General features: G+C 35.9%; 1 protein-coding gene across 1 annotated transcript in view; it reads left to right on the top strand.

Annotated features, from left to right (window-relative positions):
• MYO3B (myosin IIIB) overlaps nucleotides 1-26,439 on the top strand; it is a 164,418-nt gene that overhangs the window by 65,558 nt on the left and 72,421 nt on the right. Inside the window, exons 9-22 of the mRNA XM_042822356.1 lie at nucleotides 153-249; nucleotides 1,089-1,205; nucleotides 2,018-2,122; nucleotides 4,243-4,326; nucleotides 5,035-5,237; nucleotides 5,618-5,716; nucleotides 6,339-6,453; nucleotides 6,836-6,962; nucleotides 7,104-7,314; nucleotides 8,773-8,920; nucleotides 9,152-9,305; nucleotides 11,013-11,101; nucleotides 12,613-12,742; nucleotides 25,670-25,749. Of these exons, the coding sequence (XP_042678290.1) occupies nucleotides 153-249; nucleotides 1,089-1,205; nucleotides 2,018-2,122; nucleotides 4,243-4,326; nucleotides 5,035-5,237; nucleotides 5,618-5,716; nucleotides 6,339-6,453; nucleotides 6,836-6,962; nucleotides 7,104-7,314; nucleotides 8,773-8,920; nucleotides 9,152-9,305; nucleotides 11,013-11,101; nucleotides 12,613-12,742; nucleotides 25,670-25,749 (1,759 nt within the window). The remainder of the gene's footprint in view (nucleotides 1-152; nucleotides 250-1,088; nucleotides 1,206-2,017; nucleotides 2,123-4,242; nucleotides 4,327-5,034; nucleotides 5,238-5,617; nucleotides 5,717-6,338; nucleotides 6,454-6,835; nucleotides 6,963-7,103; nucleotides 7,315-8,772; nucleotides 8,921-9,151; nucleotides 9,306-11,012; nucleotides 11,102-12,612; nucleotides 12,743-25,669; nucleotides 25,750-26,439) is intronic.

The raw sequence follows: 26,439 nt of genomic DNA, 5'->3' as shown, positions 1-26,439 counted from the left end.
AATAAACAATAGTAATTTCAGAGAGCATACCTAATTTCAGAGAGCACACCATTTTCTGTGTGGCAAAAACTCACCCATAACTTTCTGTTGCCTCATAGTGTTAGCTGTATTCAATAAAGTTTTATAACACTGGTGCTCTGTTAAACTTCCAGGCATGAACGAATACATACCAAAAGACCCTACCATGTGGATGGAGCTGAAAAGTACTCTCAAGATGATGATCTGGTAAATCTAGAAGTTCTTGATGAGGTATTGTATTTTCTGAGCTTCAGTTTCCAATCTCTCTGCCTTACATTTTCCCTGTTTCTGCTCTTTAGGCTTCTTTTAGCATAATGATAAGTGTTTCTTCTTGGAAGCTTTTGTTCAGCATGGAAAAGGAGTTGTCTCATAATCTATCTGCTATCACCATTTCTTTAGTAATAGTCTATTTAATAAGGTAAAAACAATAGAAGTGAATCCTATTCTGTGGAAGTGGTTAAATATGTGTGATACTGGTTTAAAATATTTTCTGAGTTTCCTAAAATGGAAAGTTTAGTAATGAAGATGTAAATTGAAGTGACTTTTCTAAAACCGATGAATGTACAGAGTATCTACAGCTTCTGAGTAAAACATGGTAAAACAACGTCAGCTGCATATTTCATTATATCACCTATGTGCAGAGTATCTGTAAAGTTCTTTTCTGAGAATCCTTAACTTGCATGCCAGTAAGAAAAATACATAATAGCAAATTATTTTAGCATCCTGTTTAAAATTAAAAATTACTATCCTTGTTTCATGGTCAAATAAAAATTAAATAGAAATGTACTGTGAAGTGCAGAAGCAATCTGTTTGGCCATTTTATCTTTACAAAGTTTACTTGAACTGATGAAATAAAGTACAAGTTAATCTTGTAGTAGGATGTGACATTTAACTTAGTTTTATGGCTTTAGTGCAAAGTTTTAATTTTTTTTTTTTTGTGATATTGGTTTTTGAGAAACAATTAGTAATACTTATTGTACAAACCTCTTAATTGATGTTCTCAGTATATTTACAAAAATCTCACTGACTGGGAAAATAGTGCTTAACAATCAAATTTTTTGTAATCTCAGGATACAATTATCCATCAGCTGCAGAAACGCTATGCTGACTTACAAATTTATACATACGTCGGAGATATTTTGATAGCCTTAAACCCTTTCCAGAATCTCAGCATTTACTCTCCTCAGGTAAGAGAGGTACTGTACACTTGAAGATGTGTACAGTACTTGCTTTACATTTTGTAATAACACTACTTGCTAAAATACTCACATGATGGGAGTGCAGTCTAAACCTCAGTCTTTTCTTCCTCTAAAAACTATGTCTACAAATTGTTCTCTATTTTTACTTTTACTTTAGTCTTGTTTGATTTAATTGCTTTGTGCTTGGTGACACAAATTCCACAGGAGTGCTAAGATTGCCCCAGCCACAGCTGTTCCTCTTGTCTGGCATTTAGGGCTTTCTTCTGGATAACAGAAGATAGTTATATGAACTACCTCATGCTGAGTCTGTTGTTTTCTAAACAATTGCTCTGACTGGTTATTACATGTCCTGTGCCATCAGCTGTGGCTTAAAAGAAATCAGTGAATTGAATGCTGTAAAGCTAGAGACAGCTGAATTCTCTATGGATATGAAGAGTGGTAGAGCCATAAATCTTAGTCTCCATGGGTACCTAAGTCAGGGCTGCAGGCAGAGGAACAGATTCCAGCTTCTCTTTTATCTGTGCAGTTTCTTTGGTAATACCTGGATATTACCATGCTTAAATGCTTCGGTCTGAAATTCTGTTCCTTGTGATACAGGTCTCCTCACCACGTTGTAAAAGAAATGTTGACATTGGCAGTACCAAGAATTACCACTCTTCAGTCAGAATTTTGCAATAGAACAGGCAACTACCGACTTTGTCGGTTAGCAGGCAGAAGATACTCAGTATTCTCCTTTTCAGGTCTTAACTGTATTGTTAAATTCTGTATTTTTACTGCTGTGTTTTTTTTTCTTAATCTAGTTCTCTAAGCTTTACCATGGTATGAAGCGCTCATCCAATCCCCCCCACATATTTGCCTCTGCAGATGCTGCCTACCAAAGTATGGTGACATTCAGCAAAGATCAGGTAAAAATATTAATTTTGTTATAGATATCACATTAATCGTAGTGCCACTTTGCTATAGATATAGCTTAAGTTCTGTTATGTTGTGCTTTGAGATTTTTTTTCTGTAAGCCTTTTATTCCTGTATATGAAAAACAGCAAAATCTAACTGGGACTTTTGAAAACAATGTAGTGACATAAAAGATCATATACAAGGTTAAGTGGGTCAAATAGAAGTGTTACCTAACCTTAGAGTATCCTGCATACCCATGAAGTGCTGGCAGTTGACAGCAGTCACAGGCTGTTGCAATACACTTTGATTCTAGCCTGTCTTGCTTTAGATATCATAATCATTTTTACCTGTATAAAATAAGGGAGTCTCAATACTTCAGCAGGTTGACCAAGTTTGAACTGCTCTTCCATTGCATAAAGCAGAAAGCAATTTAACAAGCAAGGAAGGAATGTAATGAGTATGCACATCCTGCAGTTATTTTAATGAGAATGAAATATTTGGCTGCAGAAGTTAGATTCCTTTTTATTACATTCTTAAAATTGTAATTTTGCAGTCTTTCTAACGTGATGTGTTGTATGTACATGAATACTGGGGCCTAATAATTGTGTGTTGTTATCTGGAGAAAAAAATCAATTTTGTCATCAGCACATGAAGCTAACTTTATAGATTTTTAATATAAAATATCCTTCCTATCTTCTTAGGAAGTAATTTGCATTTAGATCTAAATCTTTATGCAAAGATAGCTAATAATTACTCGTAGGCATCCAGGCATGTCTGCTAGCTTATATAGTTTGCTATTTGCAATCGTTTTTATCTCCATTAACTGAGAAGTTATGCAGGTTCTTCAGGTAAAGATGGACTAGATCCCTGGTGTAGCTAGAGAAAAAATGTATTTATTCTTTTTGTTTACCCATTCAGCCTTCCCTTGTATTTTCCTTTGAAGCCTGAAAATTGACTATAGGTCTAATGTTTCTAGGGAATCTCAAGTCGTGTTCTGGCTAGTATGAGTAATGCAGGAACTCGTGGGCCTTAAACTGTGTAAACTGTTGTATGTGACTCCCCTGTTAAGGTAGATTAAGACAATTTCAGGTAACACAAACCTATAAATACATTGATGTTTTATTTGCTGCTTCATGTGTTATTTAAAAACAAAACAAAACAAACAAACAAACAAAAAAAAAACAGCTGAAGTTCCTCCATATATTCCAGGATGGAGATGGAATAATAGATGATCTTTCTGTGGGAGTGTAAAAATGTTGTCTGGAGAAATGTTATCCCTTCCAAACCATCACAAAGCTTAGTTCTGCATCAGTCATCACTGTATCAAGTATTCTAAAACCCTGCCTCTTTTCCCAGCAAAATCTTTTATATTTACTGTAGTTCAGGTAACTTCAAGCTAATCCCTGAGTTTGTAAGCCTTTGGATAACCTATAAAATACTGTGTGTTATATACAGTCTACCAAATCAAGAAGAATATGGACATGTTCTCCCAGAATCACTCAATGAACATAGGCATATTTTTCTGAAATGTTTAGGTTTGTTGTTTTAGTCTGAATATCAGCATCATGTACATGATGATCTCTATGCAGCAACAAACCTTATCATTGTTTTCAGTGCCAGGAACAAACTTTTGGTTAGTGTATTAAATACAGCTTTACCTTGGTTTTCCATTAATATATGTGAGCTCATGAAATTAGCTCAAATGCACTGATAATTAAGTCACGTGAACTAGCAGTGGCAATCTTTTGATTTTTACAGGCTGTGTATGTGCATAGCATGCATTAGCTTTGTAGATAGGGTCATTCCTTTCTATGTCTTAGAGCTTAGAATTTTACTCACTCTTTCTCAAGTACGCACATTTCTGTCAGGCATTGCAAGATACAGTTTATAGAAACATAGAATAGCTTAGGTTGGAAGGGACCTCAAACCTTAATTTCAGTTATCTAAGGAATAAAAGAATGATTGCGGTGAGCCTCTACTGACCTTTCAGAAAGGACTTGACAGATCTTACTCCTAAGATATTTTACAGTCTTGGTACTAAACATTAAGTAACAGATAGGAGCAACAGATGAGAATCTATTTATTGACCATGTGGTGAACTGTACACTTACTGTTTTATTTGTATGTTCAGTGCATTATCATCAGTGGGGAAAGTGGTGCTGGAAAGACAGAAAGTGCCCATTTGATCGTCCAACATTTGACCTTCTTGGGAAAGGTATTTCTAGCAATTATGTAAAACAATGAATAAATGCTACCCACTCCCTGGCATTTCCACTTTATTGAATGTTTAATATTAAAAATTGTTCTTGTGAATTAACCCACTTGAGTAAGGGACAGAGTAATCAAGCATTTGTAAGCACTGAATCATGCCATTAGGGTATGACCTGCACCAAGCCATTTCACTGTAGGAGAAAGTGACAAATTCCAAATGTTCAGTGCCTGTAGTTATCTGCAGTGTTAATGACTTATATAACATTGATCATGTGTACAATAAAACATAACAGATATTGCTTTGGCTCTGGTCATGGAAGCTCTTATGTTTTTAAATGTTCTGAGTAGTGTTACTGCTGCAAAATAGTGTGGAAATCAAGTGTGTAAGTTTGACAAGTGTATGTGTTGGTATGATTGTTTTCTTAGGTAATATTCTTTTTGTTCAGTTTTTGGTGGCTTTGTTGCCTTAAGTAAATTTCATGAAGCTTCAGAGATAAAAGAGTTGCAGAGAAGGAAGAATATGGTTTTCCTTACCTGTAGGTGTTTTCCCCTTCAGTGTATGTTTTTTATTATGTAAATAGGAAGATCAATGGAGTATCTAACTCCATAAGAATGGGATAATGGGATATTATGCTTCTTAAGCAGCGATTGGATTGTGAGTAGGCAATATATTCTTTTAATGGTCCTTCTGATTCATATCTGTTCTGTCAAGGCCAATAATCGTGCTTTGCGTGAGAAAATTCTTCAGGTGAATCCTCTGGTTGAAGCATTTGGGAATGCCTGCACTGCCATCAATGACAACTCAAGTCGCTTCGGAAAATATCTGGAAATGATGTTCACACCCACAGGAGCTGTAATGGGGGCAAAGATTTCTGAGTATCTACTTGAAAAGTCAAGGGTTATAAAACAGGCTGTGTAGGTGCACTGATCATCTGTCCTTTCTCATTTTTGTAATGTTTAGATTCTGTTTAATTCCCTAAAAACTCTATTTAAGTGCTTCCAATAGTGTCTCCTGCTGAAGCAATAATCCTTTGTGCAGTACAATTAATGACAAGAATAGTTTGGTTCTTTTGGACCAAAAGCCATACCTGTTCTGTTCTTTTTTAATAATGTTATTATCTGGAATTTCTGTTTTACAGCTGAAATAGTTATCTTTGGGCTTCCATTAGTATTGGCCCTGGTCGTTTGACACCTGTCTCAATGAGCTCATGATAAAGACTTTTGCTTTTACCTTGTACAAGGTACTGCAAATATGAACATATGCGCTGTATAGAACGTGCTTTTCTTTTTTTTAGGGGAGAGAAAAATTTCCATATATTTTATTATATTTATGCCGGCCTTTATCATCAGAAGAAACTTTCTGAATATAGGCTTCCTGAAAAAAAGCCTCCCAGGTAACTATCAGTCACATGTTTTGACTACTCATTATAATTATCTATTGAACAGTTCTTGCTTTCAGTATGATTTCTTCAAGTCTGTCATAATCCTTCTGTATCCCTGAAGGATCTTTTTTTAATCCTCTCATGTGAAAAAAAAAAAAAAAAAAAAAAAAAAAGGATGGACAATAAGGAATTACAGTATTTGTATTAAAAACTTGAACCATTTAAAGAGAAGGAAGAAACATTACTGCATAAATATTTTATCATACGTTCAGATCAGGACAGTTACCCTGTGCTTTCAGTTCCAGTTCAGGAACTCCAAATATGTTTTGAACTTGTGTTTTTTAATTGGTATTTGTACCTGGAGAGCACCTAGTCTTTATGACTTCTGTATTCTGAGTTCTGTATCGGTTGAGATCATGCAGTAAAATGTTAGTAACACTATGAACAGATTATTAACAAAGAATAAGCAAAAGGAACTGCAACAGAAACAAAAACGTCTTATCAATCAGCACTAAAATATTTAATTGAAAGATATGAATAAATGCTTTTTTCAATTAATGATGTATTTGCATTATAGTCACTGTAGGTTGTTCTGACTTATCACCTATTTAGAGCTTTCTTTCACTCTGTTTAGATATATTGATAATGAAACTGGAAGAGTAATGCACGATATTGTTACTAAGGATTCCTATGGAAGACAATTTGAAGCAATTCAGCATTGCTTTAGAAGTATAGGATTCACTGATGAGGTAAGATATCCAGTTGCTAAACCACTGTTGACCTTCCTGAAACAACCTCCAGTGTTGCTTGTGCTTAGGCTCCCACTTGGCTGTGTGAATATACAGCATGCCACAGAATCTCTCTTATAACAGAAATGAATTATGAAAGTAAAACCAAACACCTGGAAGCCAGGACCAGTCACAGCTCTCAGTTTGTATTGGGGCAAGTCCATTCACATTTCTGTAGAATCTTCTTTCTGTGTAAATAACAACTTCCTTCAATTAGAACTAGATCTTTGGACAATCTACAAACTTTAATCACCATCCAATGCTCACCTTTTTCTTTCATAAACTAAGTTTTACGTACATATTTGATTGGATTCCTTGAGGGTGCTTTTTGTCATTTTTACAGGAAGTGTATTCAGTGTACAGAATTCTGACTGGTATCTTAAATACTGGAAACATTGAGTTTGCTGCCATTTCTTCACAACACCAAACAGATAAAAGTGAAGTTCCAAACTCAGAAGCCTTAGATAATGGTAACTACATTTTAACATGATAAACTCTACAAATGCCATTGGACTGTATTTGTGAGAATCTGTAACTTGTGGTAACAGGCTATGCTAGTGATGTCCTCAGAATAGTCATAATTTATATATATATTCCACACTGTCTTTCAGCTGCTGCACTGCTAAGTATTGGGTCAGAAGAACTGCAAGAGGCCCTAACCTCCCACTGTGTTGTAACACGGGGGGAGACTATTATCCGAACAAACACTGTGGACAAAGCAGCTGACGTGCGAGATGCCATGTCTAAAGCTCTTTATGGCAGACTCTTCAGCTGGATTGTAAATCGCATTAATACGCTTCTTCAGCCAGATAAAAATATATGGCAAGTTACACATCACTGAATCATTTGTATTTACTGTGCATCTGTCTTTGATGGGTTCATCCATTTGTATATTTTTTGATTTTGCAGAAGAAATACTGTGTTTATTTTAGCTAAGACTTCAAAATGACTTTCATGCTGTGATACTGTATTCTGTTTCCAGGACATTAACCCAACATTCTCAAAGAAATGAGTGAAATTTAGCTACTGAAGTCAATGAAAATTGATTATTAAAATTATATAAAATTCTTTAAATAGATGCTTTGCAGGTAGAGAACATTAAGATCATACCAGTGGCCAGTAAGTATTTGAAGTGCGCTGAAAACATTAGTATGTTTGCAGAGTCCTTCCAGTACTTCTGTCATTGTAATTTAGTTGTAAATACAGATCGAGTTGTAATTGATGGTGTTTTCATCGTCAGATAGTGATCTGGTTGCTTTGCTCCTTTACTGTAGAGATTTCTAAAATAAGAGAACCCCGTAGGTTATGTAAAAATGTCTTTACTAACTACAGTGCTCTTGCTTCCATGCTGGGAGACTGGATAAAGCAAGGAGGAAAACAGTACTTTAGTAGGACATAGAATATGTGGAATAATTATTGCAAATATAACTTAAGGATGCTAGTTCTGAATTCCACTAGAGGTAATTTCACTCATCCTTGACAGTGCTGAGATAGAGAAAGGTATCTTCAGAGTTTTTAGACCTCCAGTTCCCCTTCATTGCACTGAATATAAACAGTTGCTATTTCTGACTGTAACCTGAGTCTCTTTGTCTTATGCAGGAGCCGAAGTGAGAAGTTTAGCATGTAGCATTCTGCCTTTCGGAGCATGTCTGCATGACATGTGTTGTTATGTACAGACAGACTGTGAATGAACCTATGTATTGCATTATTAGTGTAATTCTGTGCCCAGGCTCTAAGTAAATAGGTTGTACTTTTTCTTGTCTTAGAGATAGCTTGGAGATCCCTACTTTTACTTATACCCTGGAGAAACACAATCCACACTTGTACTTCCAGTGATTACTGTTGTCTGAGTGTACATAATCTAGCAAGCTAACACATGATGTTTTAATAATCCTGCTGTAGCAGCAGCAGATTTGGTAATTGTCTTGCTGACTGGGTGTAGCAAAAACATGCTAATAGAGCTTGGCACCTTTCATTTACCTGGAGGATCTGTGAGTAGGTTTGGTTCAGGGTGTCTTTATTGGAACCACTTATTTTATTTCTGAAGTCTGTTATTCAGTAGTTGTGATTCTCTTTTTCTTCTTCATGGGAGTTTGTAAAAGACAAGCAGAAAACCCAAAGTGTTAATGATTCTCAACAAATTGTTATAAATTCAAATACACTTTTTCTTCTATGTTTTTGCAGCAAATTGAATTGATTGTGCCATCTTAGTTACCATGTTTATTTTGATTGTAACTGGATGTTGCCCATACTGAATTCTGTTTAACTTTTCACATGCAGCAATACTGAAAATGGAATGAATGTTGGTATACTAGATATATTTGGATTCGAGAACTTCTCAAGAAATTCCTTTGAACAGCTGTGCATAAATATTGCTAATGAGCAGATCCAGTTTTATTTCAATCAACATATTTTTGCACTTGAACAGGTAAATAAAGCTCTCATGAAGTTTAGTTGAATCTGTCATCTTGACCCATAGATTATATTCAGGAATACATTATTAACTATAAAGTGGTTGTGGGATTTAAATGTATGTAATGTTCACATCTTTCAGCATAGTTGTTGCTGTTTTGTAAATAATGTTGTAGGGCCTATAGAGTATTCCTATGCATCATAAATGTCCTAGTGGTTCAATATTAAAACTTTGTTGATTTTGTAGATGGAATATCAGAATGAGGGAATTGATGCTGCTACAGTGGAGTATGAAGACAATCGTCCACTTCTAGATATGTTCCTCCAGAAACCCATGGGTCTCCTTTCTCTACTAGATGAAGAAAGTCGATTTCCTCAGGCAACAGACCTAACATTAGTTGGTATGAGCAAACAAAAGTCCTGGCAAACAACTAATGTATTTTGAGAGTCTGATGTGATATCTTTACTTAAGCTTTTCTGGTCTAATTGTCCTACTGAGGCTGTACCATTTTGTTTGACAGTTTGAGTGTATTTTTCATTATGCTTCACCGTGCTTCTATGCTTCACATGTTTTTTATATTGCAGAAGTTATTTTGCATATATTGTGTCAAGAGCTTGTCTTTTCAATGTTTTAAGGAAATAACCTCTGTGTTGTCCCTGTACATGAGGTACAGCAAGAGGCTTTTATCAGCATTTAAAAGGAAAAGCTGAGACATAGCTGAACTTGTGTCTAGGACCACCCTGTGAGTTATCATTAGTGTTGAGAGTAAAACTAAGATCTCCCAGGATTGTAGGCCCATGTTTATCCAATTAGAAAATATTACTTCACTGCAGATTATCTCATCATAACTAGAAAGTGTGTGTTATTTTTTGTGTGCCATCTGGCTGAATATTTCCCTTCCTTCATGCATAGTTTACGCATGTCTTAACAAATCTGGCACAAACTTTAAAACACGTAGTGCATGTTATGTTTAAAAATGTTTTCCTGCTTTTATTTACTAGAACTTCGTATTTCCTTGTAGTACGTAACAGAATTTTAGTTTGTTCAATCAAACATTGCAGCAGGGATTCAAACACTTAAAGAAAAATTACAACTGCCTGGTAAATTGCATGATATATGTACAAGATTTTTCACTTCTGGGCTGCAACTTGAAATGAGGCCAAAGGATGGTTTCATTCCAGTCCTTATTTGTGTGCTAAAGCTGTGAGCCTCCCTGGGGATTCTATGAAACTGTTAATCTCAAATATTGAACTGCACTTTCAAAGCGTCAAGGAGACAGCAACTGAGATATTTTGCCCACTCTTTATGTGCCAGATTATCCCTAATTCCCACCCTCCCAACTCGAAATCTGCCCCCTCTCTTGTACTGCAACCTGCTCACATTCTGAGTTTAATTCTTTTTGATTTAATTACAAGGATTCTCAAACTTGATTAAACATTAATAGAAAGAAAACATAGAAAGAAAATTATTAGAAAGAAAATAAAATGTTAATGGATTATAATATCAGAAAAAAAAATATTTCTGTAGTAATTTCTGACCTACATAAAGCGAAAGATAATTTTGCCTGATGAATCTGGCTGTGAATTTCTAGTTCCATGTGCAGATAAGGAAATACAATACCAAGTTTTACAGTATCAGCACTAGTTCTTTTTTTCTGTCAGCTCTTCAGAGGTATGTTGAAAGAAACAGAAAAATTTTAGAGAGAAGGTGTTTGTTTTTTTTTTCTGCAGGCATACAAAGGCAATTGGGATATGGTCCCAACCTGAAAATATTGACTTATAATTAAAACATGATGCACAAAGCAAAACAAATAAAACTCTCCCTGTTCTCTATTTCCAGTGCACAAAACTCTGCCAGAATGGGGTTTTGAAGTACCTTGTTACAGGGCTAGTTTTGAATGAGTTATTCCATCCAGTAGTAGCAGCTTGGAAGAAAACATGAAGATGGCACATAGTTATTACTGGGTAATCTGACGATAGATGTTCTTACAGTAGATGTTCTTACAGTAGATCTGAGTTCTCAAGCAGGAAGCAGGCCTTAATTAGGATCAAGATTTTGCTTAATCACTGTAATTCATTTTTATCAACTTCACTTCTCAAATGTTTAGATAAATTTGAAGATAACTTGCGATGCAAATACTTCTGGAGACCAAAAGGAGTGGAATTGTCATTTGGTATTCAGCACTATGCTGGAAAGGTGAGGTCATGTGATTTTTATTTAGTTAAAATCATAGTTTTGTAGTCATTATCTGTTTTAACCGGAGTTATTGCTTTTTCCTCTCTTCAATAGACAAAATGATAAAATTTTAAGAAACAAAGAATCTATGATAAAATTTCTGTGTGAAGTAGTCCATTCTAGAACCTATCCTTAGGGCTTTATTAAAAATTAGATGGACAGAAGCCACTTTTTGTCCTGAAAGAAGTCTGGCACCAGAAACACCGTCACTACGATATTTTTAAAGGAACTCTGGAATGAGTACAGGCTATGCACTTTTTAACATTGTGTGAATACCACAGACGTTCTGTGTGTGATCATATATACATACATATTTGTGTAAAGACAGTGTGTAACGGTGTCTGCAATAGAACTTAAAATCCAACAGAGATCACTGGAAAGACTGAGTGGTAATTTTTGAGTAATTTTTGCTAGCACACTCCACAGCACCTACCTTGCTCTCAGCAGTTCACCTGTTACTTTATATGGGAATGATTGTCCAATTGTTTCATGTAACATGAGCTATGCTTGTGAGGTGCATGAATCTTCATTCACAAATAAAGTGAAAATAAAGTAACAGTGTTTTATTTAGTTATTAGTAAAGTCTATTCTGTGGCTTATTATGAAGAGTCAAAAATGTTACGATATGCTCTAGTAAACTTAGTCCAGCTTTCTGACCTGTTACGAATAACTGTAACATTTCACACAAGTTTAATAAATTCTTTGTTCCTGAATGGCCAAGTCATAAAAACACTACTGACTAGTTGTGAAGGCAAGCACTCAATTTCTCTGGAAACACAAGGACTCCAGTGGAATTGGGCTAGAAAGGAATATTGCTGGTAATAATAAAACCAGCTTAAATATTAAAGCAGCTTTCTTAAAGAAAATAAAGAAGGAGAAAAGTAACAGGTTTGTATATGATAACAAATAGCCAGACATTAATTTCTATAAAATGTAATAAAAGAAATTTTTTAAAAAGCAAAATTAAATTGTCCACTGTAAATAATCAAAACTCATGTGCCCTAGCACGTGGAAAGAAATGATGAATGTTTAATTTTTCTACTAACATTCACTAACCTGTTTAACAGGCTTCTTGATTTTGATCTACATCTGAAACTTACTCCTGTTCCCATAACAAAACTAGTTACCAATCAGTTTGGTGCAAGCAATAAATAAATTTTGACTGCCTGGGAACCATTTCTTATTTCACGTGTAAACTGTTGACTTAAGCTTTAATGAGGTATCTCTGTTATATTACTTCATGCATCCCATAGTTTGATGTGACAAACCATAATATAACATGACTAAAACCCACTTTAACCCAATTTGATCTCCACTGTGTAAATGTGATTAATGCAAGTGTTTTGGGTTTGTTTTTAACATGGTTCATGTGTTGAAGACAGTGTGTTAGCTGTACACTTTCAAGTCCTTTGCAGGTGTTATTTTTGTGGAATATTTTTTGGCAACATATCTGACCCTGTTTCCCATGCTAGGTATTATATGATGCATCTGCATTTCTTGAGAAGAATAGAGACACTCTTCCTGCTGACATAGTGGTGGTGCTAAGAACCTCAGAGAACAAACTTCTTCAGCAGCTGTTCTCTAGCCCACTAACCAAAACAGGTACTTTCTGCAACAGCTTTGCTTACTTCGCAATATTTTCAGCCACCTCCTCCTTTGAAAATCTAGTTCTTTCTGTACAAACCTCTGCTTTTCAGCTCGTTCTGCTGTTGTAAGTTTCCTAGATATCTAAAGTGTTAAATAGTAGTACTATTGATATATTTTTTTAAAAAGTATGTTGCCATAAACCCAGGAGGCAAGATTCATTCGCTAGTCCAGAGAAAGGGAGATTATATGGTGTTTAGGGCAAGAACTCATTTTGAAAACAGAATGAGAATCTGTTTTTGTTCTTTGTCCTTTGCTAAGTTCAGTTCATATATTCTTGTGTAGCATTTCTTACAATTTCTAAATCCTGTAATGTTGGTTGTTAGTTTGGAGATAATACCCATCTGTTTAGATTCATCGGTGCAGTACATAAAATAGTTTCTTCCAAATTTTAAAGTATGCATACTGATGTGCCAGGTTTCATAAATTCCGTTTATCTTAAGCTTGTTGACACTGACTTACTTCAAAGTGCACAGATGTGTGGCTAAATAAAATAGTAAGATAAAATTTGCTTTTTCCATGGATTGTTGTCAGAATACTACCGACGTGTACAAATGCAGTATACATGCCAACAAGACAAGAAATGTACACATTAAAAATGTCAATCAATGCTTTCTGTGTTCTTAAAGGTTTTTTTTTCATAATTAATAAGAAAAAGATGTAACAATGAGGAATAATCCAAATACAGTGTGTTGTATTACATTGCAAAACTATTTTGGTCTGATATGATATAAACAAGTGTGGTGGTTGTATTTCTACCAAAAATGTTCTGGGTAAAAAAAAAGTGTACATGCCCTAGGTAGTGCTGTGTAGCCTTACTAGGTAGTGCTGTGTATAGACTGTAGGTACAGTTCAATGTTTGTGCAGCATATCTGTCTGTGATTTCTGGAAACTCGGTAGTCCAGTCACAGCCTCTGGTATTGCCCTCTATCTATCTTGAGACTTCTACATAGAAAAAGAACATCTGGAGCAACATTCTTTGCACATGTGTAACTGATAGCAAAATATCTGTTATATATAATATATTCTACATATGATAGATTCCTACCGATCTGTTCTTTCCTGCAATTAGAAGGCTCTGGATTATTTCCCTTCAAATTACAATTTCAGAGGACCCTGAGAGGTGAGAATCCGCTGAGGAATCTGCTTCTCCCTTCAGCTGTGACAAGCTTAGACGAAGGGAGATGTAGGTTAAGATAGAGTAGGATAGTTTATTGCCTAAGCAGGAAACACAAATCTTTGAGTCTATTTCTTCTGACATTTGGGTCCTTAGCATAGACTGGTAGAAAGGATTTCTTATGCTGGATGGTTCAAACAAAGCTAAAAATAAAGCTGATATTGGGTCAAATGTGCCTCACCTCCCTCTTTACCAGCCATTTTCTACGTTGGAGCTGATGTCAGAATGAAACAGATTAGGTATTTTCTCCCAGTTATGAGTCACAATTATTGCAAATACTGTAGGTAGGCTTGATTTCACGCAAACTTATCTGCCTCTGGCTTTCTAGAGGTGCTTTCAATGACAGCAGGACTAAACTGAGAATTTTACCCAACGTGCATGAAAGGTTCAGGAAGGAAATACTTCTCACTGCAGCAATGAATGTTTACCATGTTGGCGTATTACTACTCTTCTCTTCCTATTTCCTATTTAAATGAATTGAGTGGTTTCTGCTTCCCATAATAGGAAGTTTACCTTTCCATGGAGTACAAGAAACAAGTTGAATCTATATTTCTCTCAAGTCAATATGGGACATCCTGGTAAAAATCATTATGCATATGTTCCTATGCATGATGCTTTAAGAATAACTTGAATCTCTTAGATCATTTCTGTTTTTTGAACATCTTTGTGATTTTTGCTCTATTTTTTCCAGCTGTCTAATATAATTGGCACCCACATCCTGTTTTGGGGCCTTTATGTTCTAAAATCAGATTGTTGCCAGGTTTAGTTTTGGCAGCTTGCAAGATAAATGAAAGGTTTGGCTGAGACAGAAGGTATAACTGGCAATGCTGCTTCATCTCTGCAGTGAAGAAAGGTAATGCTATTCACCTAACTTTCTACAAAGAAGCTTTTGTAAACAAAAGAATAGTGACCGTGTAAATTTCCCATCATGCTCTGCCCTTGCCTTTAAGCCTTATTCCTTCAACTCAATATGTACTTCATTTCTAAAGCCAGAAAATATACAGATTAAGATTCATGATCTCGATACAATTTTCTTCAGCTTTCAGTAGATTACTGACTGATGTGAAAGTTAATGATTTACATGGAAGCCATATTGCATCCCTCCAGGTAACCCTGACTTGAAGTGAGCCTTCTGCCAGTATCTCTGGTGTTTTGTTTGAAGATGAGTGACAGCACATTCTCACATCTGCTTGCAACTAGCTCTGGAATCTGCAGCATACATGGTTTTTGCCAAGCGGCTCTCTCAATTTGCCTAAGAGTCACTAGGTGGTGCTATCCCAGAAGCAAGAGGGAATATGAAACTATTAACACGGGTTTGCGAGTTACTGAAACGTAGTTCTTAAATACCAGTAAGAACAAAAAGATACCTTTCCCACTCCGGGAAGACCTAGTGTTTGAAGTATATTTATATAACTGTCATTTCTTCCTCTGTCAAAAACTTAGCAGCTGCAAGAAAATAAATATTAAAAAGACTAAGTTCTTATACTAATTTAAGATCACATTAATCCCTGTAATTTATCAAACATACTTATCCCCTCTTAACAAACGCTTCTGTTTCACAGTAGAAGACTGTGTAGTTTAAAAGGCCAGAAATTAACAGCAGGGCTTTAAATGCACGTTTGTAATAGCGATTTATGGTTAAAAGTACGCAGAATTAGTGATATAGATGTCAGAACTTAAACATTCTGGGATTAATTTTATAGATTGCCCAGCTTGTTTTTTCTTCCTTCAGTGGAAAATTAGATGCACTGAGTGCAGTTTGGAGCCTGATTGCATTTTCTAGGGACCTGAATGAACACACTCTTATTTAACCACCCAGTTCTCTCAACTGCTGCTGGATTTGTCACTTTTTCTACAAGCACAGTTTTTTTAGTGCTGAGGATTCTGTGTATTCTAAAACTAAAATGAAATTTACTCCAAATATGAAAGAGAAACAGAGCATTTAATAAGCCTGCCACTACTCCAGTTGAATATGCATGTTCCCATTTATAAGGCATTCTTGTTTGTAGTGTTGGTTTATTGCTATCACGACTAAAGCATCAGAGAGGAAAGAAATCATGCAACCTATAGAAGAGTCCACTTGAAAGAGAAGTGGGCTTAATGGAAAAGATTAAGGAGAGCTTGGTACATTCACTACCAGTAGTAGTGAGGAGTCAGACCATTTGACTCCGTTCTGATACTTCAGAATTTTTGCAGTATCACATTTAAATGCCGATATCAATAGAGTGCTTGAGGTTTTTAAAACCCCTGGGGTCTTTGTGACTGTAGCTTCTTCCTCCAGTTTTTGCACTCACTTTATGTTCCCCAAATGATCTGACTGTGGGGAGGTATGAAGGTGCAGACTCCTCAGAAAAGTTGAAGCATATCATTCTCTATTTTTGAAACATAATCCCTGCAAACTTTTTTTCCCCTCTAAAATTCACAGACCCTTAGAGCTTTTGTCACAGTGACTCTGTTCTACCTTAGATCCTTGCTGGAGAGATAGAGAGTTGCCACCTGGAGGGAGGAAAAGAAAAATACTCTGGCCTTCCACTCCCAAAACAGTCGCAATAGAAACATTTCTGTCACAGTTCTGAGGCTGTGTACGGATTGGGCTTGGCTATGTATATTAGACTGAGCTGAGCAAGAGTACGGCTATAACAGCATCACCTCTGGTGCTTTTGGTAGCATTGGGTGTTGCTCTCACAGTTAGTGTACAATTTAGATATAACGTGAGGTTAATAAGATCATCTTGCTCAAAATCCCTAGATACGTGAGCTAGAGAACTGAAAGTGGAAGTTTTCAAAACCTTCACCATAGAGTTAGGATATTTTAACAAGGGAAAATCTTCAAAGTTTGAGGAAAATATGTTTTAAAAAAAATAAATTAACTAGAGTTAACCTGCTGAAAGGTTGCTTCCTCTCCTCAGTATTGATTTTTTGTTTATTTTATTTGTGCTTTTACATCTCCTGCCCTACATACAGCCATCAGACAAAAATTAATGATTAAAAACAATGTATATCCCATTAAAAAATAAAAATAAAAAAAAAGCAAATAGACTACATGCTGAGAAAGTCTGTCACATGTTATTCCCATTCTTTCTTTTTGCGCCTTAAAGCACACAAGAACTAGGACTTTTTGCAAAATCACATTAAAGAATTACATTTCACCATTCTTTGGCATTTTCTATTTCAGCTCAATGAAAGAAAACTACTGGGCACAGGGTAAAATCTTGGCCAATCTTCAGGCTTTGACAGTGTTTTCAATGGAACCCATTACTGCACTCTCCTACTGAACACAAGCACGTCCTCTGGCACTAGGTAGTGGAGAGGCTTCTGGTTTGGTCTAAGTCAGACTTTTTTACTGAAATACAGCGTGTTTTCATCTGGGCTTAGCGGGTTTTTCTTTTAATTCGATACATCACAGTAGAGTGAAAATCTTAAATACATCTTAATTTTGCAAATTTATCCTGCAGTAAATTCTACTTATAATGGCACTTTTGTGTTAGTATTTTCACCTCTAGGAAGTAACTGCAGGCAGTCTAAGTCAAATTAATTGGGAGAAAAGCCATTGTAATTATAGTCTCACTACTTACAGATGAATCAGAATTTACATTTTCTAAGAATTTGGATCAGGTTAATGGAAGCTGTATATTTTAGCTCAGAACACAGGCTTTCCTACTTCTGGCTGGTCCATATGTTAAAGGCATATAAAAGTTAATCAGTTTTGCTTTGCTGCCAGTGTGTTGTGTGCAAAGAGAGGCTTTAGACCACAGATGTGCAACGCAACATAATTGAGAACTTTACTGAATTGCAGATGTGGGACATCAGTAAACTAAATTAAATGTAGTTAACTATGGAGTTAGAGTTCGATTGCATTTTATATCATTGTTCAGTTCAGCATTTTACAGTTCAGTATACCTTTCTTCTCATCCTAAGGCTTTATGTCACAGGGCAAATACAGTACACAGATACAAGACTTGTAAACAATAGGATCCCAAACATGCCATACGATAGCCCTAAAAATGGAACTCATCTAGAAAGAGAGCCATCTATCAGATGAAAGTTAACATCTCAGTCCTGCTAAGACTTAATCCAAGGCATAACAATTATTTACTGTTGAGACTAACTCTCTATAAATAGTGTCAGTGAATCACTGGAATTGCATATGAAAGCACCACAGCTGGGAAAGTCAAGTTAGGTTTAACATGCTTCTGTTTGGTAAAGGATGTTGCCCAAGCAGAACTCCAATCTTTTTAGTATACTACTTCACAGATTGCATCATTCTGAAAAATGGGCATAAGGCATAAGATGGATTCTTTTCTCCAAGTTCTTGCAGCTTGAACCCTCCAAAAAAGTACAAGTGGCGCATTTTAAGAGCAGAACTTGATGTGCTTATTGGTGCAATTCATAGTAGGATATCCTCTGTAGTACAAATACTGAGAACAATTTTTCTTCACCTTTCAGAAGAGACACCTTTTCAATTTTCATTTTCTAAATTTTTCAATTCTACAATGAAAATTATCTCGTAGTAGTGACTAAGTATGATTTTAGCACTTTGTTGTATACTTATTAAGATCAAAATATATTGATACATTGATATTGAGGAGGAGTGTTACTGGTTTTTATATTAATTAGTGAGCAGTAGGATCTCACTGAGCAGCATATATAGAACTTAAATAGAGAAATACTCAGACAGCGTTATGCGGTAGTTATTTTAAAGGCACTATGTTCTGTAATATTAAATTCCATCAGAGATACTTGGTTCATCATTGGCATTCAGTAGCTTCCAAAATCAAGCCTCATAAGAGTGATTATTTTTAAATTTGCCAGTGATTTTGTAGAACAGATAGATTTGTGAAATATGCAGATAAGATCGCTGTTTGGAATATCCAAAATGTTTTTGTGTGGGTTTGTCTTTTATTACAAAGCATGTGTTCAAGTTTTAGGCCATTACTCCTTTTCCTATTGCTGTACACCACCAAGAAGAGCCTGGCCTCATCCACTTGCCTCTTGCCTCCCTTCAGATATTTGTAAACATTAATCAGATCCTTCTTCAGTCTTCTTTTCCTCAAGTTGAGCAGACTCAGGTTACTTAGTCTTTCCTCATACATAAGATGCTTCAGTCCCTTTATCATCTTTGTGGCCCTCCACTCCTTCTAGGAGATCCCTATCTTTTTTGAACAGGGGAGCCCAGAACTTGACACTGTGTGCAAAATAAAAAATGTCAAATGCATAAAATGATGGAGACCAGATCTGAATTGCTATCTATTAATAACAATAAATACAAGATATATTCTATCAGATTCCTGCAGAAGAAAATATAAATTTCTCTATCTTCATAGACATCATTAGAGTAAGTGTGGGTTTTTTTATTTGTTTGGGTTTTTTTTGTAACTCTAAAAGTTGAGAACATTCTTCAATGTTAAGGTTGACATTTTTTCCTTCTAATCTGAACTGTGGATGTGGTTACAGGAATCAGGGAATGTGCTGAAGCAGTGGTGAATATCCTGTTAGTGATGAGGTACTTTACCGCAGGATTCTTAATTTCCTGTTGTTCCTCCAAGGTTTCAAGGTTTGTTGTCCCAATCTGATCACATATAACAGCATCAAATCTTACACTTCCAGAGAAATGGATGAAAGTTACTAAGAATTATACCTGAAAAATTATTATCAACGTCTTCCAATAATGTATAAATAATAAAGAAGATAAGAGGGCCACAAAAACAGCCTGATCTGTTCAGTCTCCTGAGCTGTGGCGTCAGAGGACAGTCAGCCTGTCAGTCTCAGCCCATTATTCAGGTCTCCAACTAGTCAAGCTGCAGACCTGACTAAAAATGGTGGGCATCAGGCAGTAGATAAGTCCAGTGTTGTTTATACCATAATTTTTAAAAGCTTTTTCCGAACAGTTTTTCATTCTTTTGCTTTCGTCTCACTGCTGCTTCAGACAGTTAGTTCTCAACTGTACTTTGTTTATCACTCCATCATTAATCCTGTGCTTGGACTGAGATACCTAACCTTGTCCATCAGGATGTGGCCAGATAGAGTTTGTCCAACGTGTAATCCACTCTTTCTTTGCCATCATTTTTTCCAGATGTGTCCCTCCAGTGCCCTGCACCTGGAAACATGTTTATCACCGAATCAAATGGTACCATATGTGCTCTGCTCCCTAAATGTAGTTGTTTCATGGGACTGTTGTATAATCAAGAGAATTAGGCAAAGTAGACAATGATCACAAAAGAGAATAAGTGGAAGAGCTTACCTTTCGGTTGAGCTCACCAGAAAACACCAAAAGAGGTGATCTCCAGAAGAGATCCTTCCCCTCTCGTAGCCAGCTCTTAAATAGGTCTAGGAGTGAATTGCCTTCACCTGTGCTCCTCTGGCTGACTCATGGCTCGCCTCAGGTGATTAATCAGAGGTTCAGGCCGTGACTCAGCAGTTCCCATACAGACTGTGATGGTCTGAGAATCACATGATCACATATAAGCCTGTGATATTTCAGAAAATGTCTGCATTTCAGTGAACACACTCGCCATTGGGTAGATGGCTGCACACCTCTAATTCAATTTAGCTGGAAAATTGGACAAGTTGTTTCAAGTAGCTATTAGCAGTCAAGGTTGTGTTTTAAAAGCATCTTGGTCACTCCCAGTAATTAACTGTATACCATAATCTATTCTTTCTTGGTGCTTACTAGGTAAAGGTTAAAGTGAAGACCATACATTTACATACCATGGAATATAAGTAGGCAGTTTGACCTTCATTTCATCTCAGCTGCTGTCAGGAGCGTCTTTATTCTCTCCCATTCTACATGGAGCCTACTAACCTACTGTGTTAAAATGACATTTAAACAAGACAGGAATCATGCTTACAAGCAGATTTATTTGCTGCAGTAAACACTGTGTTGTGTTTGCCAGTGGCTGCCTTATTGAAGTGAGGAGTGACCACTGAAGTGTCTGCAGTGTATGCAGTAGGGAGTCTAGCAATGTAAAGTTTTTAAGTAACTGTAAATATGATCTATGTCCACTTCATGCTAGCAGTGAGATTTGAGATTTGTGATCAGAAGCTGTCAGTTCACTATGGCGTAGATTTTTCATTTCAAACAATCATGGCCAAAAAAATTGAATATCTTTTTGCTTCTAGTTGGGTTATTCCTAGGCTGGCCTTGCTATTACTAAATTTTCATGGTTATTGGATTCTCTTTTGTAATATGGATCCAATTTTGGAAATACCATTTCTTATTCTTTAATTACTCATTTGAAATGGGAAATAAAGAAATTCTGTTTTCAGAATAAGCAGCAGTGGCAGTGTCTATGTATTGATCAATATATTGCATAGTATTTTTATAAATACATTCCTGTGTAAAACATATAGTATAAGAGAAAAATGGATTCTTAATTTTCTATTGCACAAGGTTAGCTTAAGTCACTTCTATAACTCAAAAATATAGTCTTGGTAGTCAGTGACCAGATTCAAATTATCACCCAATAAAAAAATTACATGTATCCACTTAGAGGCAAGCCAAGAAAAGCTTAGTCTTACTGTAGTAGGACATGAAAATGCATTATGAAGATAAGCAGTCAACTTCCTTAGGCTAGATGAAATGTACTGAAAGACAGAGAAGAATCTCTGTGTGTCACACTTTGTCTGACTCTGCACCTCTTCTGGAGTGCAAGTGCTTAGCAGTGATTAGAAGTAATGTCAATGAAATATGAATGCATGGTAGCATTTCCAACCATATTACACTGTATCTGCAGGTAACCCCTCTTTATCTGAACCAAAAGCATGAATGAAATGAATAAAATATATGAGGATAAGGAAAGAGCTTGTACTGTGCCCTCTCCATAATAGTAGTATCTATGGTACAGCTTGTACCATATTACAAGCTTGTACAGCTTGTAAGGTGACGTTGTCACTTGATTCTCTCCCTGTAAGTCATTTGCACTTCACGAACTAGAAGTTGTATCGAAGCATACAGTAATTCTTACCTGGCATGCTTTTACTTTGGAAGGGAAGAATGGTCTATAGCAGGCATAACCAAAATGTAGTTATAATTATAGTGCTAATATTAGTAATATTTGGTTGACACTACTTGTAGAAAACATCACCTAAGAATAGTGGAGTAATAACAAATGTTAAGCAACATCAGAACCTCCAGCCAGAGAGTGAACTTCTGATTGGTGTGGAGAGTCAATGGCTTGAGAAATCACTAATTTTACCAGATCACATAGTAAGTGCTAGGGATGCAGGAGCAAATCCATGAATGCAGACTTGTCTTTTCTAAAATCTAGAGAGTGTTTCCAAAGTCCAACCTGAAAAAGGCAACTCATCTTCATTCTGTGCTACGTAAATACTTGACATACTTTCAGAACTTCTCCTGCTTGGGCTTGTGTAGCAGAAGGGATATGGTTCTTTGACATCTTTCTCACCTAGCTGGAATGAGAATATATTTGAAGCAATAGGAGTTTTCCTCTGCAGTTTCAAGGCAAAATTTATTTCAGTATATTGACACTGAGCTTAGCAGTGACTAGGTAGACTCTGTACTGCTGCTTCTTTCTGTTGGAAGCTTCTTGGAGCCTTTCGCAGACTCTGATGACTGAAAATTCATGAAGCACTAACAACGCTCCTAACTTTATTATACAGACAGGGAAAAAAGAGAAACGTTGGGGCTGGCTGATTCCCCTACTGACACAAATCAATCCCAGAAACCTTTGTCTCTGGCACTGCAGACACACAGGCAGGAACCTTCATTGTTCAGATAAGCAGTCCAGCCAAACTGAAAAGGAAATGCATGTGAATAGAGTTGAACATGTACATATTAGTAAGATCAGTCCCAGTTAAAAACTAAACAAAAAACTCAGAAAATTCTGAGGGAGTTTTAAGTTTCTTAATTTGTCCATTTTTTCAGCATTGGATCTAGCATGGGTAGTATTTTGTTTAACTCTATGAGCTTGTCACTTGTGTTTTGTCTGAAGTGCTGATCATACAATGTGTGTGAAGCCAGAATTCTGACAGGCACAGTGCAGTCTTTTAACCTTTAACCAGCTTAACCTTGCAAGGAGCTTTTTTTAACTGGCTATGATATTATCTAAAAATATTTGTTCTTCAAATATTGATGTTATTCACAAAGTGGAATAACGTTTTACTATTTCTGGTGTGTAAAATAATAAGTGACCTTTTAAATGAAAATCAAATGCAGGGACAGGTACTCTGAATGTTTACTGACTATAAACATCACTCTAATTCTGGGTAAAAATCTCTTATTGTGTAAACTAATTTTCTAGCCGCATTTGTTCTTAGTTTTATTGGTTGGGCAAGTTGCAGGTAGTCATTTTCCTGAACATTAGCTAGTTAAGATGAACTTTTACTGAAACATCATTTTATGTTTGATCTGGAAAAGAAAACCCTGATAACATTTTTCTCTGGCTTTCAAACTGTGCTACAATTGAGTAGTTAACAATTACAATGGAGATAATTTGACGTATGAAGTAAGAACAGAAAAAAATCCATAAATAAGTATTGGTCTTATTCCTAGCTTAGTCTTTACTTTTGCCAAGAGGAAAAATGAAATCATAAGTGCAAAATATACGTGATTAATTTAAAAAAAATCCCTGTTTTTCTAGATCAGAAATGTTAAATGTAGTTTTAGTTCTGCGTGAAAAGCTCAGGGAGAGCTTGGAGATATTAGTAATCAGTAGTAATTAACCTAATGTCAGCTCCGAGTGTGGTAAATCTTGATGATTCTAAATTTTAATTAGTTATTAGAATTTTGTAACTTGTTAAAAATGCAACAAAATTTTAACATTTGTCATTTCAAACAATCTGATTCAGTTTTGTTAATTCTCCCAAATCTACTGTTTTAACCCACATAGCGTCATCAGTTCTACAGTACAATGCTTTCAAGCATAAAGACAACCTGAATTGCTGATCCCAAGAGTAGCCAAAAACAACCTTTCCAGACTTTCTGCTTTAGTAATAATAAAAAGGCAAAAATGACTAATTTGAACACATAAAAATATCAGAATCAGAACAGAGAAAAATAAATTTACCAATGACTTCCACATTGAAGTCCTCATTTTAACAACAGAGAGATGTGTACACCTTGTATACCATGATTGTATGTATCCATATATAACATTTTCAAAACACAAGTATTTATAAGCATGCATATTTGTATACATACACAAGATGTTCAGAATGAAATTGTAGTTCTCATTAACCTGAACACTATAGCATTTTCCAAAATCATGGACATTCCTGATATTCTGCACTGTGATTTAGACTGTCAGGTACCAACACTCTTAATCTGAAAATGACATAGCAGTTTTGCATCACTGTGTCAATCACAATTCCAGCATTTTAAGAGGTAAATACTTTTGAAAATGAATATAGAATGTTTGAATTGCTCTGGAGAATGTCATTGCTATGTTTCTGAGGGTTGGCCTCCAAACTCTTCTCAGCAGATTGGTATTTCCCAATCTTACAGGGACAAGCAAAAGTTCCCTTCCCTTATGTGCACTTTGTGTATGCTCTTCTCCTGTATAAAAAACTACCAGCAGTTAAGTGTTCTCGTTTTTTCTTTCCCCTATCCTGCTTCCCTACTAGTTCTGTAATATATAGTTTATCAAAACCGAAGACTGTTTAGAGTAACTGGCTTTCTGTGAAGCAAATAGCTAAACACTGGAGTTGATGCAAACAAGGCACTTAGCATCTGAAAGAAGTGTTAACACTTTATTTACATTTAAATTAAAATGGACACTTATTTATGTGTTCTGGTTCTGAAAGGTGTGTGGTACATCTGCAGAGGCCTATTGTTTATTCATGCTGTAAATCCTTTGAAATGTGTTAAAATGCTTCCCACTCATTATAAAAATCCTGCCACCCATGGATTAGGGCTTTGATGTCACCAATCCTGCTTCAAAGGGTTCTTTCAATGCTATTAATCACAGTTTAGCCTCTGAAGATATAGCCAGAGAAAACATTTGGACATCTTGTGCTAGACTTGCTAAAACTTTGAAATATACAGAGTGTCTTGCATATGCACAGTCCCATATCACTTCCTCTCTCCTCTGAGCCTTTATTTTGAAAAGCTATTTTATGAGGACTGACCTTTTACAAGTACGGTGGAAAAAGTTTAAGATACATCATACTGTACAACTAAAGAAAAGGCACTCGTTTTGCAGTTGACACCAGTATGTTTTTGCCTGAGGAATTGAGTCAGTCTTTGAAAACCCCAAGGGATAATAAGATTGGGGATTAAGTAGGCTGTATGTCAAAAGGTCAAGAAAAGATACTATCTTATCATTTTCTCATCTCTTTCTTTAGTTTGTGAGCTTAAGATGATGTCTAAACACTTCAGGATCCACTGATTTTATGGAAACAAGGCTCTTTCTGCTATCTTTTACTCTTTTAAATCTCTGAAAGAGTCACAGGGAAATTGATTGCAACTGACTGATCTGTACACTTCTGTGCTGTTGTTTTCATCAGATCAGTAGTTGAGGTCAGCAATGAGCCACCTTACTGGTGTCTTTTTCTTCTCTTTTAAATCAACCCTGGACTCCACGTCATGCCCACACTCAGCATTGCAAAGTTGGTAATGAGCAGGGTATATAAGAAGTGTAGTAGGAACTGCTATTTTTACTTCTATTGTATGATTTTTTTAACCATATCATGTTTTCTCAGATAAGATTATTGAACAATTTTTATAGTATGCATTTCTTTCTTTTTGAACAGGTAACTTGGCACAGGCAAGAGCCAGAGTGACAGCAGCATCTAGGTCTTTGCCTCCACAGCTTAGTGCTGGGCGTATCAAGGTTGGTAGTGTTCTGCTTGAAGATGGGTAGTTTCTCATAAAATATTACAGTGAGACTATGGGCGTGATGCTTAGCTGATGTAGATATATAGTGGAAGCTCTTACCAAATGAGTATGCCTTAATATCAGAAATAAACATACCTTAGCTGGGAGCATTGTTTCCAGTTTTGTTGAAGACTTTTCTGTGGAATCCAATGAAAAATCAATTTACCAATGATTAATCTTTAAACATTTGTAATGAAATCTCAGTTATACTGATAATGATGGCAACATTTCTCTTCATTTCAGTGAGTTCAAGACTTTCTTCTGGCAATTTTTGGCCTAAAAAGAGATTTAATTAGCTAAAATTTGGTTAGTGTGCTTAATCAAACAGAAGGCAAAACAGAACAATGATCCATTCCTCTTCTGTTCAACCTAAAGTTCAAAAACCAAAGGGCCTTTATAACTGACAAATGACCAGAAAAGAACCACTTAGCAAAACTGCTATTCTTTATAAAGTAAAAAGAACCATGGAATATAAACACTTTTTGATTTTACCATAAAAATATGTGGCATAATTACAAAAGAATGGGGTGATTTTATTGCAGTTAATAGCCAATTGAGTTCACTTTAGTATGTGAGGAAAACTCTTGCACCTCAAGTTGATAACATCCATGCTCCCTCCTGACTTCAGTTAGTCTTCTTAAAATGT

The sequence above is a fragment of the Centrocercus urophasianus genome, unplaced genomic scaffold (assembly GCF_019232065.1).
Source record: "Centrocercus urophasianus isolate 14NV4802_14NV808 unplaced genomic scaffold, USGS_Curo_1.0 seq_20, whole genome shotgun sequence".
NCBI classification, from domain to species: Eukaryota; Metazoa; Chordata; class Aves; order Galliformes; family Phasianidae; genus Centrocercus; species Centrocercus urophasianus.
Note: the sequence above shows the minus strand (reverse complement) of the source record. Positions and strands in the feature narration are given on the sequence as shown.